Raw genomic sequence first — 15,705 nt, 5'->3', positions numbered from 1 at the left:
TGCTTAGCAAATGCTTTTCTGTAATTTAGGTAGGAATACATCTACAATATTTAATTGATATACCTACTTAGAAATCTTATAAGGCATAATGAAACATTAAGTTGAAAATAGAATATTAAAAGAAAAAACTAAACCAGAAATAAGCATAATATATTTGCAAATTAATTGATTTGGCCTAATAGTGAAGCAGCCAAGCTCTGGAGTCAGGTAGACCCAGTTCAGACCTCGGCTCTGACACTTAGCCACTGTTTGACTTTGACCATATTTAATGTCTCTAAGTCTCATTTATGTTACCTGAACAATGGAATGGTTTTAACATTTACCTCAAAACGCTGTGATGAGGATCAAAGGAGGTAATGTCCAAATAATGCTTGGATGTGGGCCTGTTATATTCTAACTTTCAAAAGGTATTAGTTTTTATGTCTTTATAATTATAAATTTGAGATAGTATCCCATTTTTAAAATAACATTGAAAATGTTTCTTTTTATTCTATACTGCATACTGTTCCTAAATGCTAAGGAAGACAAAGTCTATAAAAGAATTGTGGCACGGTTCTGACAGCAAGTTGTTCTGTGTTTAATTAAGAATTACGGATTAAACAAACCTATTACTTTTTTTTTTTTTTTAGAGGGGCCACACACACAAGTGGGTGGGGTTGGGGGGAGGTTGGAGCAGAGGGAGGGGGAGAGAGAATCTTATGCAGGCTTCACACCCACTGCAAGCCGGTCGCAAGCCTCAATCTCATGACCCTGAGACCATGACCTGAGCTAAAATCAAGAGCCACCCAGGTGTCCCTAAAACCTATTACTTTCAGTAAAATTACAAGGTTATGGAAAAATACTATTTTGCTGGCAGTGATTATTTTATTGTTCTATTGTACTATAGTCTGCCTATGAGAGGAAACATATTTACCTTTATGGAATATGGTATTCATTTATCAAAAGATACTTAAAAACAGACTTGATATATACTTTATTGGGAAAAAACAATAATCAAGTTCAATGCTCCTCTTTTCCTAAGATGTTTTATGTATGTTAGGTGTACTCAGTAGCCATATCAATTACATTTTGGAAAGAACCAGCAGGCTTAGGAACCATGATACTCCTAATTGCCATCTTATTTAATAGGGTTATTTTCAATATTTTTTTACTAAAACTGGTGATGACACAAGTAATCTGACTTTTCTAACATAAGTGATTATTCTGCTCAGTGTAACATATTTTCCATAGTTACTGAACTGGCATTATTTTAAAAGACTGACTACTTGAATATTTTCTTTATAAAGTGATTTTAATTTGCTACTCCTCAAACATATCAACTATCTGGAAAGCCTTAGAGGATTAAACTCGATTCTGTGTGGTGATTGTATATGGTATCCCGAAAGATTCATTGATTTCCTAATAAATTTAAGCCAAGTCAGACTTAGACGTTATAATTAAAGATGTTTTAAAAAACAGGAAATAACATGCATATGTTCAATAAGCAAACTGAACACAGAGAAGGCTTTAGAAAAATGTGCTTCTATAAAACCTTTCCCCTCCCCCCCCCAACAAATATGCTCTCCTCATGTATCTTAACTAGGAAGCTTATTTTTCTGAGACTGGATTGTCCTCAGTAGCTGCTAGATTCATTACATGGGTCCTCCCATGATGTTCAGAACCCAAAGAAATTATGATAAGCACTAGCTTGTGAGATGGGTTTTTTTGTTTTGTTTTGTTTTTCTTTTGAGATGGGGCCCAGAGCAGTGAAAGAAAACTTGAGTAAGCATCGTGAAGGTGAGAAGATAGAAGTAGCACCACATTTAAGCTTATGCTGGTTGCCTTACTTTTCAAATGGAGAAAACATGTGGCCTCAGGGGCTGGGTGTAGGATACAACTTCTATCACTAAAACTGAGGTGACCTCAAATACTAATCTTTGGAAAACATGATTTGGGATTCCTTTAAAGTATGTCTCAAGTGCTATGAAGTGGAGTAGTGATTTCAGAAACTAAGGGAAGGCAGACTCCTTGTTGGGTGTAGTTTCAACTGGCTGTCACTTAAAGATTAAAGGAAAAGCAAGCCCTTTCTGAGGAGCCAACCAGCACCGTGCACAATTAAGGAAGGCTCCAGTGCAAGGAACTAGCTAAAGGGAAGTTGTCAGAGTTGATGGTGGCTGTGGTTTCCTTCCCTGAAATGAAGACATTATCTGTATCTTGAGTTGATACAGAAGAGGGATCTTATACATTCTCTGAATCTAAAACACAAACCTATCTCTAAGAATAAAAGAGTGGCCTTTATACAATGAGTAAAATTTGGGCTTGCCCTTGCCTGCAACCCAGGATGATCCTGAAGATTTTATCCTTAAGTATTAATGAAATTAAAAAAAAAAAATGGATTTGGAAGAATTTTCTATGGCCAGCCATCTAAGCACAGAAAAAAGCTTCTATGATGGTAGAAATTAGGTTTCTTGTGGATGTATAAAGCTGGAAGAACCTGTTCAACAGTATCATTGGGGATTAGAGCTGGGGGGATGGTCTTATACAATATCCCTGGGTTGACAGTGGGTAATACTCACATATCTCTTCTGTGTTTGTTGTCTATTACTGAGTAAGAAAGAACGTTAAGCTACAAACTCAGGCCTGAATAGGAGATGATGAAAAGGTGTCAATCTCTAACATTGTCAACTGTAAGCTATTAGTTGCTTGAGCTTAACAGCTTCATTTTCTTAGTCCTTTGAGTACTTACTGAGTACTATAAGTTTTTTTGTCACTGTGTTGAAAAACAATATGCCTAAAGGAAATGGTTTATAATCCACTCCACAAACAGTTTATAAGGCTCATTTAGATGGTAGGGACTTTGATCTTACTTCCATAGATCCCATGCCAAAATATATTTTCCATGGTTCCTGAAGGGGTCATGGTTGTGGTCCTGGGGTGTTATAGGTCCACACATCGAAGGAATTCAGCCTCACAGCAAGCCTCTGTGGCTAGTATCAAGATACACTCCAATGACCCCATGATTTTCTAAATAAAGAAGTTATCAAGTGCTTCCTGAGTAATTTCCAAGAAAGCCTTGGAGCATTCAGCTGACCCTGAATTAGAGAACTGATTACCAGTAGCAAGCCAAAATTAGATAAGCATTTTTTTTTTTTTTTGGCAGGTAGTGAGGAGAGGAGGCATAGGAAGCTAATGGCAGCTTAGCAACCAGTTCTTAATACATGGGTTTTAGAAAGTTGGTGACCTTTTTGCTGTCAGCTTTCCCAGTTAAGAGGTTCTTTGCCTAGGCCAACCTTGGTCTATAGGATATAATGTGTCTGCCCAGTAGGAGGACTGCAGGCAGAGTGCTGGAGACTAGTGGGCCTGGTACTATGGAGAGTCTACAGTAGGGTTGGGACTTACCCTAGCTTTGCATGAGATTCTTTTCTGGCTGATCTAACTACCCTGTGGCATGACTGTGTCTGACATTCGCTAAGAGATGCCAGGTTTTATTCAATCTTTAATGGATTAAACAAGACAACTCCCTTTATTACTTTTACAAAGAGCAAGGTGACAAGGGTCATCCAATTATTAATTATAAAAGGTCTCCTTCTTGGAGTAATAATGGAACTGATTAAAGAAAATCTTTAATACAGTGTGAATTTATATCTAGGGTGTTCTAAGGTGCTCAGGTTTTCAGATGGGAGAATAAAAGGGCAAAATTTATATCTAAGCATAATTAGAGTAATATTTTTATGGATTCATTCTACCCAAACTTCACAAGTTTCTCCCAAGTAGAGAAACAGGGATTCAAGATCAAAAGCAAAGTGGCCTTTGATCAACTGGGGTTAAATCTAGTGGGAGAAAAGTCCCTTGATTTTTTTTTTCTTGTAGGGATTTAGCAACACTGAATTTGGGGGGAGGGGTGGGACCAGCTGTTTTTAATACTCCCAGTACTTCTCATGTATGTCTTATCATGAATCCATGATTGCTTCAGGGTTTTTTTCCCCCTAAAATGCAGTAGACCTGAATCTTTTAAGAAATAATTCTAACTCATCTAAGAGACTGCCAAATCCAAAGCAAGATTAATTTATAAGTGAGGTCCTCATATGGGCAAGGCACTCTCATAAGCTTTATGGAAGAAAATCTAAGTGAAAAAGATCAACTGTAGGCCTTTAAAGAGTTTAAAATCAGGTTGGAAGATTAAATTTTTGTTAATTTAAGCAACTTAAATTCATATGTACCATAGGATTGACACAAATGGGAACAGAAAAGGGAGATAATCCCTTACAAAGAGAAATAGAAATCAAGAAGAAACAGAAATCAAGATATTCAAAGCCATATAGAAAGATCGATACTTTACATTGCAGAAATGAGGAACCATTAAACACATTTAAGTAGAAATGACTGTGCTTTAAGGAGATTAATCTTTAACAGTGTATAGATTGAGCTTAATGTGGAGAAATTAACGAAGGCAGATCAGTTTGCATTCACCTAGGTAAAAGGTATTGAGGATTAAAACTAGATTAATGGCAATATGAATAAAAATAAGTTGAAAAATTATGGGCATGGTGATTTGAATTGCAATCCAATAATGAGTTAGGAATGCAGAGCTGTCTGCATCTGTTAGCTCTTATATTAATAAACTCTAATCTGAATTCATTTTTACCTAAATCTATAGTGAACTCCTTCTATACTGAATCCCTTGAAGGGAAAGGAACTTGTACATAAAAAACAACTAACTGAAAAGTACAAGAAAGACAAAGGCTTCCATTTCTCTCCAAAGAGTAACCTGTCACTGTGACTAAAGCAAACTTACATGGGGGCTGTCATTTTCTTAATACTTGGCACCCTTGGTTCAGAGCATGCAGATATATTTGTATGGCATGAACCATTGACCCAAGGAAGAGATTATAGAAGTGGAAACAGCCATTGTCTAGACTTAGGAGAATTTCTGGGCCTTTTCTTGAAAGTAGGGAAGTTAAATGAGGGGATAAGGGAGAATCTCATTTATAGACTAGGTAGGAAGAAATGAAAAAAATTTTTCAGCTACCCAAGAGGAGACTGCTATGAGAAAAGAGGAGTTAAGAGCCTCTGGAGAGTAAGAACAACCTTAGCTGCCATCTTAAATGATTTTAGGCATTGACCAAACATGAAGGTCAAAACCAGGAGTGGGACATAGGGCATGAGGACGGTATATAACCTTTTCAACTTTAGAGAGAAATACAAAAGCAACGTCAGAAGCAAGAGAAGAAGTATATTAAACCACCTATATCCACATATTGTATAACCTAACTCAGGTTTTGAACAGTAACCAAAAATTACTATTTTAATCAAGGTAAATTTAAAAGCAAAGGAATTATTCAGAACTTTGGCTGATAATTGTTTGTTCACATTCATCACATTATTCATTCATGGAAATAATCAAACTACCTTGAAAATTTCAGGAAAATTTTTTATATATGTATATATATATATACACATATGCATATACAAATACAGTTTTTTTTGTTTTTGTTTTTTTGCACTCACAATTGTACCTATTTGAGAGTGAGGTCAAAATGGAAGCTTCTCTTTTTCTATTTGGCAATCTCTTAGTGTCCTGCCCTTCAATAATCTCTTCTTCTCACCTCTCTCAACATCACCCATTTCCTGCCAAAGTTCAATAATCCTAGTAGTGGTTGCAAAGTCACCCCCAGATTCCTGGGATTAGGAAAGCAGCTATAGCCTGGTTCAGAACCACAGCACGAAATAAACACACAGGCTTGATGAACTTAGTTCCAAGAGAGTTATCCTGAAGAGAACTTGGAAAACTAGAGAAGAAATGGAACAAAGATGATCAGAATCTCCTCTCCCCAACTATCTTCTCCTTATTCTCACCATGGTTTTGTGGACTTCCCTGAATTCTAGTGCAGACAAGGCTAGTACCTTAAAATTAGAAAGACACTATATAAAAGCCTTGTAATGTTCCTCATCATGCAGCCAATGGAACTCTGACTATAAATGTCCAGTGAAGGGTGAACTTAAGTTATATACAATCAAAGAACCAAAGGAATGCCATTCTAATTTTAAAAAGTGATTCATATTTGGAGAAGGTACTTGTGTGACTTCATTCACTATCATTTATTAAAGTAGTTTCATCAAATTGACTTATCAGAGGCTGGGTAGCCACAGGCATGTGTCATTCAAAACACCTCAGAGTAAATCTTCTGAGAAAAATGTAGTTGGATGACAGCCTTCAGCCACCACACTTCCAGAATCCACTGCAGCGTTCATCCAAAGGCCATACTCATCAAGCCGATCCAAACCAATGACTGAACATGGTGGAGGTAATAGAGCTGGCCACATATGCACAATGTGGGACCCTTCTAACAGTAAACCTTTTATCTAGGACTTGTTATCGGTCTGGCACTTTCCTGTAGCCTCACTGGTGTCAGTTTAAGGCTTTTTATGCCCAATTCTCCTTCCTTCCCCCTATCCACTCACAGATGTCAGACCTATATTATGGTCCAGAGGTTTCTCTCATCTACTTCTGCTGTCTCTCCACTTATCTCAGATGTTTCCCCCCAAAAAGCTCTTGTACTTCTAATATCTTGCTGTGTGCTTCTGGTAGGAGCCTTAGCTTACAAATATGAGAAAAGTTACCAAATTCCTGTAAAACAACTGGGAGAAGTACAATGTTAAATACTAATGCTATCACTGAAACATGCATTTTTCCAGCTTTTTCTCTTCCTCTTCTGATCTTTTTTCTCTCGCCCAATTCCTTTTCCAGAGCCTGCCTGATTTTTTTAAATTTTGATAAATGGGAAAAAGAAAAGTTTGCCATGTCTTTTCTAGTAACACTTAACAAGAGATGTGCAGAGAGATGAATCAGAGCAGCACTGTTAACTCCATTATCTGGTTTCAGTGTGTATAGATTATTCCTTCATTGACACTTGAGAAGGGGGAGGAAAGGATCGATGTGGTCTGGCTCTAAACTGGTTAGGAATGTTGAAAGTAGAGAGAGAGAGAGGGGTAGAGAATCGTCATGAAGCGGTGGTTCCATTCTGAAAGTCTGCTCCAGTCTGCTTTCCAGGACAATAGAAGTTGTAATATTTAGAAGATTTATAGTAATGTTTCATTCTATAAAAATATACTTTAAAATATTTGTAGAAAAAGTAAAATAAGTATATCTGGCTTAAAGAGGTTGTGATTGAAGGCTAAATATAAATGTATCCTTCAGGTTCTTCAAGAGGAAGTAAGCATTCAGATAATGGCAAATTCTCTTGATGACTGAAAATTATCACCCCTTTCCCTTACCATCATAATGTTAAAATCTCTTGGCAAGTCTTCGAAAAAGAAGTTTCTGGAAAAGTGAAATGGAAGGGATCTGTTCAAAATGCAAAGATAGATAATCTGTTTTAGCTAACCATTTACACAGCTTGCTCTTAAAACATGGGTATAGATTAACTCTGCTGCTTTGACATCGATAAAACTTCATGTTTAGATATGAGTTAGGAAAGCAAGATGTTATTAAGTACTGGATGCCACAGGGAGGATTTGCAGGAACTCTGAGACCATAAACTCAGATAAGTCTTCAAGATCATGACATACATGTTTTCATAATCAAATTGGAATTCAACCTAATTATTTTCTAAGAAACTTCCATTTTGTCAAGTTTCATTTCTAGTAAACTTAAAGACACGGTGTGTAGGGGGTAGGGGAGAGAGAGTAATCCTTTAAATTTTCTATGAATAATCCATAGTGGTCTTTTATCACAGCTAGTTTTCTTAATACATTTAAACCACTGTGACATTGTAGTAGGGATGTGAGTAGTTCTTCACATATTTAAGAACATTGAAGAGTTTACAGACATAAATGTAATGAAGATATGACTTGTTATTTGACAAAAATCAAACCTTTATTTGAAAAATATCAAATGAAGGACGGTCTATGTTATTTTCCAGGAGGTCCATATTTAAAATTTGAAATTTTACGTGTTTAACTTAAAGCAAGTAACATGTGAATGTATCTAACAGAAGATTTTCAAAGAGTGAGAGTACTATAAACATAAATGTAACACTATGTCTTTGCCTAAAAAACCCTAATACACAAATTTAAATGTTGCTTCTCTTTATATTGTACACGTGTTCAAATGTCAACACTTATAAAACTAATCTATCTTTCTATAGGTCTATACTGTGCATAAGCTATGGTTGACAATTTCACTTTAAAAATCTATTACATTTGCTATAGTATCATTTGCAATACTGGCACCTAGAAATATTCTTGAAAATCCAATAAAAGAAGACTAATAAATATTCTATAAATGTCTTGAAATATTTGCATCACTTAGAAATAATGAAGTGGAAAGTTTTCCAAGGCATGTTGTTAAACGACAAAGAGAAACAAAAAAAACCCAAAGCTGGAGATGCAGGATAGCCTACTGAGTAAGGTCACAGACTCTAGAACCAGACTAGTTGGGTTTGGATGCTGATTTGGCCACTTTAGCTGTGTGGAGAAAAAGGTTTTTTTAATAAACTGTTTCATACAACAGCTCCCTAATTTGTAAAATGAAGGTCAAATTAGTACTTACCTCACAGGGCCATTTTAAGGATCAGATCAGTCATTACATAAGAAACAACTGTAACAATACTCGCTACAATATCATTACTAAATCAGTGCTTATCTGTTTCTAGAGTGGCCTAGTGTATGGCAAAGATACACAATAGAAAACTACTTATTCTATAGGAACATAGACCTGTATTCAAGCAACAAAAAATGATACCAATGTTTAACTGTGGGCATTAAATGAGATCCTTTGCTTTTTGAGTATTTTACATGCAAAATATACTTCATACATTATTTCATGATTAAATTTTAAATACTTTCATCCACCCATTAAATAACAATGAAGTTTACATTCATTGACTTATTGACATAGAAAGACATTCATGCACATTTCATTAATTGCAAATAAGCAGATCAAAAGATAGTATTAATTTAACTCATTTATGTAAAATTATGTGATTTGTGCAAAGAATGATAATCTTAATAACTAATCCACTTAGGTGATTTTGACTTTGTTCTTTGTATACAGACACATGTAAGCATAATTATATATATGCACACAAAACTATATTATTAAAAAAAAACTCTAAAAGCTACTTTGTGAAAAAAGAAAGCAACAGTAAGGCTAGTTAATTATACCATCGTGCAGCATCCTGCATTCAAACTGCATATGGTGAGAGCGCAGCCAAGTACCACTGATGAATGGAATGAATTAAAAAGATTATGAATGTACTCACCCACCAATCACCTGGAGTCCAGAGAATTTGGAAGCATCCAAATCACGGCCACTTACTATTCGAGCCTTAAATCAAAAACAAGAAAAAAAAGGAAAGAAAAACAAACAGGTCTTTAGCATACCATAGCTGCATATACATGAATTTGGGACACAAGTCAACTGCACTACACATGTAATACCTAGTATGACAGATGCTAAGCAGGGTCAGCTCCAAGTCAAAGCTACTATGTTTTTGTGAAGGGGGGGGGGGTGAAATTAGCTGTCAGCATTTAAATAAAAGCACTGGCACAGTCCAGGAAAATATATCCTATTCCCCAATACGATTTGCCCTTAAAACTTGCTAGGTGTAGTGAACACCATGAATCAGTCAGGGAGATCATGATTAGCCAGACTTCAGAACAGATGCTGAGTTTGACCGCAGCAGACCCCTAGGTTCGCAAGTGTAAGCTAAAGTAAGTGCAGCTGGCAAGGTGTACCCTCTTCTTAAATGCAGCATATTGGGGGCACACTTAAAGGACAACCAAAGAATGGGAAGCTGGGATAACATGCACATTTCACAACTAAAGCAGAGGAATCAAAACAGGTCTAATATGTCACAAACAAACATGTACAAAAGACAAGGTCCCTCAGGAGAGAAGAAAAAGTATGATTTAAAACCTTTTCATCCACAGAACTGCTATCTGAAAGAGAATCAGGAAAAGAAGGAATAAATGTTAGAAGGAGTACTTTACGAAATCACTTAAACATATACATGAACAAATCGTTACATTTTACGTTACTTAAAATCGTAAGTAAACAGAATTTCAAGGCTGAACCCCAAGGGAAGAGGGATAGTTGGTCCTCATCATTTAAAGAGCTGGAAAATGTGCCAGAATGCTTGAAAAGTATCAAAGGGTGATTATAGGGCTTAATGAAAGACAATGTGTCATATAAAGAAAAGAACACAATTGAAGAATCTGAAGTCCGAAGCCCCAGCTGGGGCTCTGCCACTTACTAAGCACATGGGGCAAACTACCAAACTCTCTGGAGTCTGGAATCTAGACCCAACTCTGCAAAAAGGTCATAGATATTTTGCTTATTGGCCTCCAAACATTTTTCAGAGACTCAATTGAGATGAATATATGTCCAAGTAAACCCCAGGTGACTACATAAATTAAGCATGTTTATTAAGCATGGATTATTTATGGCTTGTCATAGAAACTCAAGAGCTAAAAGATTAATCAAATATACTCCAATTTGCAAATAAAAAAAAAAAACTGATACCTGAAAGCACTTCAATGACTTAAGATCACAAAGCTAGTGAATGGCAGAAGTGGGACACAAATCTAGGGCCCCTGAACCCCATCTGCTGCCCTTTAGATCCCATGTTCCAGGTAAGTTGAACAAAACAGAGAGGGGTCCACAGTTCTCCAGTCCAATTTTTTTTTTTAAAGATTTTATTTATTTATTTATTTGAGAGAGAGAGCGCGCACATGGGGGGGGGGGAGGGTCAGAGGGAGAAGCAGACTCCCCGCGGAGCAGGGAGCCCAATGCGGGACTCGATCCAGGGACTCCAGGATCATGACCTGAGCCGAAGGCAGTCGCTTAACCAACTGAGCTACCCAGGCACCCGCTCTCTCCAGCCCAATTTAAGATACACCACAGAGTAAGCATTTCTCAGTTGCAACTGCTCTTGGACCCAAGATGAACAATGGTGAATGATGGACAAATTTTTGTTTTTAAACTCAAGTCTGAATCTGCCATCGTCCTCATGGCATGGTCCATTTCTACCTTACATAGTAGTATTGCTCTTAAACTTATTAGTTCAGTTTTGCTTATTAGTAGAAAGCTGGAGGAACTTCTCTCTGAATAGAAGTTGGCAGAAAGCTAGAGCTAAAATGACCCTGGGGTTCAGAGAGTCAAAACCTTTCATTTTTATGGATGAGCCCCGGCAATATAAAGATTTATGTAGGTCATGTAGCTCAATGACAACTTGTATTGATAAAAATATGAAATGTATTTGTTTTCTTGACTCATTAAGTATGGCTTTATTAATTACTTGGCAATATTTTTGACTCTATTTTAGATATTTCACAGTATCTCAGAGTTAAGTCTTTGAATATAAAACTAGAAAAAAGCACAAATAATAAAAAAAGATCTTATTTATGGCCATAAAAAATTTTAAGATCCTTCATACAATATAGAAAATTAAGCATTAAATAAGAATAATATATCCATGAAAACTGTCACAAGCATAATTTAAAATCATAGAATAACTAATTTAATACAAGCTATCAACTGATCAGACAATATGCATCTGCGTTTCAATAGGTACCAAAAAGCTATTCGATAAAATTTCAGAACAAAACCCTCTAAATAATTTTTTAAACATTTAAAATCAATTGGAATGAATCTTGAGCTTATTATGTTAAAAAACATGTCACTTCCAGAGACCTAAATCTAAGTGTGATCAGAATTTCAAGAAATACGTTAGCATGATGATTGTGGACATTTTTGTTTTGCTTGGAAAATGGGATTGCCCTAATACCTCACACTTTTCCAGGTGACTTGTCTTTTGGGTTTAAAATGAAAATACAACTTTGTCTTCTGCCTTCTAACATTTATGTTGTTTATTTTTGCTTTAATTGGCCTGGAAAACTGTGAGGGTTAATAAAATAAGTAGCAAAGTGAACATAAAATAATAAGAAGAGTTATTTCCTACAACCTTGCAATAACTGGAAAAACAATGACATGAAATCTGATTTCAAATATCCATTACTTTGACATTGTCTCCTATTAATAACTGGATTCTAATATCAACCATTCCAGTGAGTAAATGTAATCTTAACAAAGTCAATTATTTTTCAACTGCTAAATCTAATACACTTCAACTTTTTCATTCATTATTCAATGTTTCATTCATTCCTCCACTGAAACATATTTTTATCAATTACCAACAAGTCTTTTGTTCACTCCTACTCCTTTCTTGTCCACCTGCTATCCTGTCCTCCTTGAAACCTTTCTAAATACAGTTAAAATCATACCACTCTCCTGTTTAAAACCCACCAATGCTACCCCGTGCCCACATGAGAGAAAACAGATCTATATCTACTGCAGGCTCATGAGCCCTCATTCACATCCTACACTTTGGTCAAATTAAGTTCTTGCCATTTCATCTTCATGGCATGCTCTTTGAAATCAGTGTGCTTTTACATTTTCAGGTTCCTTTTCTTAAAACAAGTGCTACCCTTCTTCATCTAGCTGTCTGTCAGCCTCTAAAACTCAGTGAAAGCATAACCCTCTCTCCTGGAAACTTGTAACAGCTCAGGGAGTCATGGCTTGTGTGCATGAGCACTGCACACTGCATTCCTCCTGGCTAATCTTCATCTTTTGTCAGTTTCTTCATCTGCTGTCCTCCTAGATAAAAGTGCGCTTAACCTCCTCTTTCTAATTTCTACTACATTTCTGAAATATAGTAGATGACCAGTAAATGTTTATTCAACATTGAGTGAACAACCTTAAATAAGCTACAACACTTTATGGAACTATCTAAAAATCCAAATAAAATTTATTTCATCTTCCTGTGTAGGGAAGATAAATTATTTTATAACACATTTATAGATTTAGTAGTTAAAATCCTAATCGCAAGTTGTAGGGTTAAGAATATTTCAAGTATAACTAGATTAATAAGTCAAAACATCGATGACCTTTTAAAAGAAGAATTATGAGGAAAGTCTGTAAGGATTTTAAAAATCTATAGTAACCAAATATTACTGTCCCAGCAAAATAGATTGAAAGATAAATTCAACAAAATTAGCCAAGTAACAAACCCTTGTACTTAAGAATTCAACAAATAAGGAAGGATGGATTGTTATTAAAGACAAAGAGACACACTGGTCAATAAATGATGCTTAGAACATAGGTCAAGTATCTGTAATACTTATTTATATCCTCATCTCGCACATAGCCCATGAAGTTGCAGATGTATTAATTAAATATAAAGTGAGAAAATGAGTAAAAATAGAAAGGAGGAATATTTATTAACTCTATGGAGTAAGATACATTTACAGTTTAGAGGTAAAGTTCATTAAGTCTGTTATGCCCACTTAGTAATTTTGTATATAAGAACAAAGAAAATGAAACATATTTGCTAAAAACATGTATGTTGGTATGTTCAGTATATAAAGAACTCTTATAGGTCTCTAAAAAATGACCCTAATAGCCCCCAAAATTGGTTAAGAATGTGACCAGATAATTCACAAATTAGAATGCAACAATGGTAAATAAGCATGAAAAATGATATAATTTATTAAAACTATGCCTCTTCAGATTATAAAATTAACAAAAATCCTATTTTAAGGATACTAAAAATAATACTGAAGGCTGTTAAAGAGATCATTAATCAGACACTCTGATGCATGGTTGATGGCAGTGAAAACAGTAATAAAATTTTTAGAAAATTTTTAGTGATATCTAGCAGCAGACTGTTTTGTTGAGAAAAATTTTTTTGAAGTTGATGCTAAGGAAATTATTTTTGTTACAGATTGAATTATGTCTCCCAAAATTCACATGCTGAGGTCCTCACAGCACCTCAGAATATAGGCTTCTTTGGGAAAAGAGTTGTTGCAGATATAGTTAAGGTCATACTTGAATACGGTGGTTCCCAATCCAATACGACTGGTGTCTTTATAAAAAGGAGATATTTGGAAACAGATGCATACACAAGAAAAACACCATCTGAAGATTGCAGCTCTGCTGCTACAGGCCAAGGATATCTACCAGATGCTAGAAGAGAGGCTTGGACAGATCTTTCCCTAACATTTTCAGAGGGAGCATTGCCCTTTTAGCATACCTTCATCTCAGACATCTAGCCTCCAGAATTGTGAGACAACAGATTTCTGTTGTCCTAAGTCACTCAGTTTATGGTGCTTTGTTTATCAGCCATGGCAAACTAACATAATTTTAAGTCCTGAAAAAAAAAAATTGTGTAAAGATCTGCACTTCCATTACTCACAAAAAGAAACCTGGAAAAACATGCATAATCAAGTATAGAAATATGGGTTGAAAATTATGTTGTAGGGACGCCTGGGTGGCTCAGCCAGTTAAGCATCTGCCTTCGGCTCAGGTCATGATCCCAGGATGCTGGGATCCAGTCCTACACTGGGTTCCTTGCTTAGTGGGGAGCTGGCTTCTCCCTCTGCCTGCCGCTACCCCTGCTTGTGCTCTTCCTCTGACAAAATCTTAAAAAAAAAAAAGAAAAGAAAGAAAGAAAATTACATTCTATGACCTTGATTCAATAATCTGTGACCATTAAAATAAACATATTTAATATACTATATAAATATAAGAAATGTTTATGTGTATATACATATTTACATATACAACATAGGTTTAATATACATTATACATGTACCTACTACATATAATCAGTACACACACACACTCACAATGGCTTTGTTCCCTGACAAATTGCCTTTTGTTCTACATGTAGTTCTTTTGCTTAGTCAAATTCTGATTAAACCTCCGTAATTACCAAAAAACAAACAAAAAAAAACCCTCTGTAATTACAAGTTGGATGCTCCTTAGAAGACTATTCCCAATGCTCCTTGTCTCAAAAGTCCTATCACTGCACAAGGTCATCTTGCAGTTCAGTGACTTAATGCTGTTAATATAAGATCACAATGCATCCATCTACTTTATAGTGAAACCTCCTTTATAATTGGATTAAAGTGAAGTTCCAGGGACTGTACATTTTTTTTAATGTCTCAAAATTCCATAAACTAGTTATTTAATTTTTTAAAGCTTACAAAATATTTACTAGGTGAATATCACTATCTATTGAATCACGATGCATAGAAACTTTAAACTATTAAGCTTATAAGAATATTTGTAATATAAGTGTGTCTCCTGAGTATTAATGTTTCTCATGTGACCATCCTCAAGAAGGAACTCTGAATGTGATTTAAGGCAACATGTGACCTCCTGAGCACTCAATTTTCCTTCATATGTAAGTGAAATAATAGGGTTTGGCCAGCATATATCTAAAGCCTCTAGCTCTAAATTCTATGATTTTGTTTCTCTAGATATAATTTTCAGTGTAACAAATATTTACTCACCAGCAACCACTCAAAATATTAATACCTACTACCTAAATTTGAGATATAATTATTTCACAATTTAAGATAAAAGTAAAAATAGCAGCAATGTCCACAATAGCCAAACTGCGGAAAGAGCCAAGATGTCCATGGACAGATGAATGGATAAAGAAGATGTGGTATATATATACAATGGAATATTATGCAGCCATCAAAAGGAATGAGATCTTGCCATTTGCAACGACGTGGATGGAACTGGAGAGTGTTATGCTGAGCGAAATAAGTCAATCAGACAGAGAAAGATATGTATCATATGACCTCACTGATATGAGGAATTCTTAATCTCAGGAAACAAACTGAGGTTTGCTGGGGGGGGGGGGGGGGGGGGGG

At 35.6% G+C, this 15,705-nt stretch overlaps 1 protein-coding gene across 2 annotated transcripts in view; it reads right to left on the bottom strand.

The window, feature by feature from the left end:
• The window catches only part of UNC13C (unc-13 homolog C), a 547,141-nt gene that overhangs the window by 422,466 nt on the left and 108,970 nt on the right, over positions 1-15,705 (bottom strand). For both annotated transcript variants that reach the window (XM_044917815.1, XM_021693930.1), the window contains exons 2-3: positions 9,899-9,921; positions 9,243-9,307 (exon numbers count right to left, since the gene is read on the bottom strand). In XM_044917815.1, the coding sequence (XP_044773750.1) occupies positions 9,243-9,307; positions 9,899-9,921 (88 nt within the window). The remainder of the gene's footprint in view (positions 1-9,242; positions 9,308-9,898; positions 9,922-15,705) is intronic.

The sequence above is a fragment of the Neomonachus schauinslandi genome, chromosome 9 (assembly GCF_002201575.2).
Source record: "Neomonachus schauinslandi chromosome 9, ASM220157v2, whole genome shotgun sequence".
NCBI classification, from domain to species: Eukaryota; Metazoa; Chordata; class Mammalia; order Carnivora; family Phocidae; genus Neomonachus; species Neomonachus schauinslandi.
This window is presented reverse-complemented; position numbering and strand designations above follow the sequence as displayed.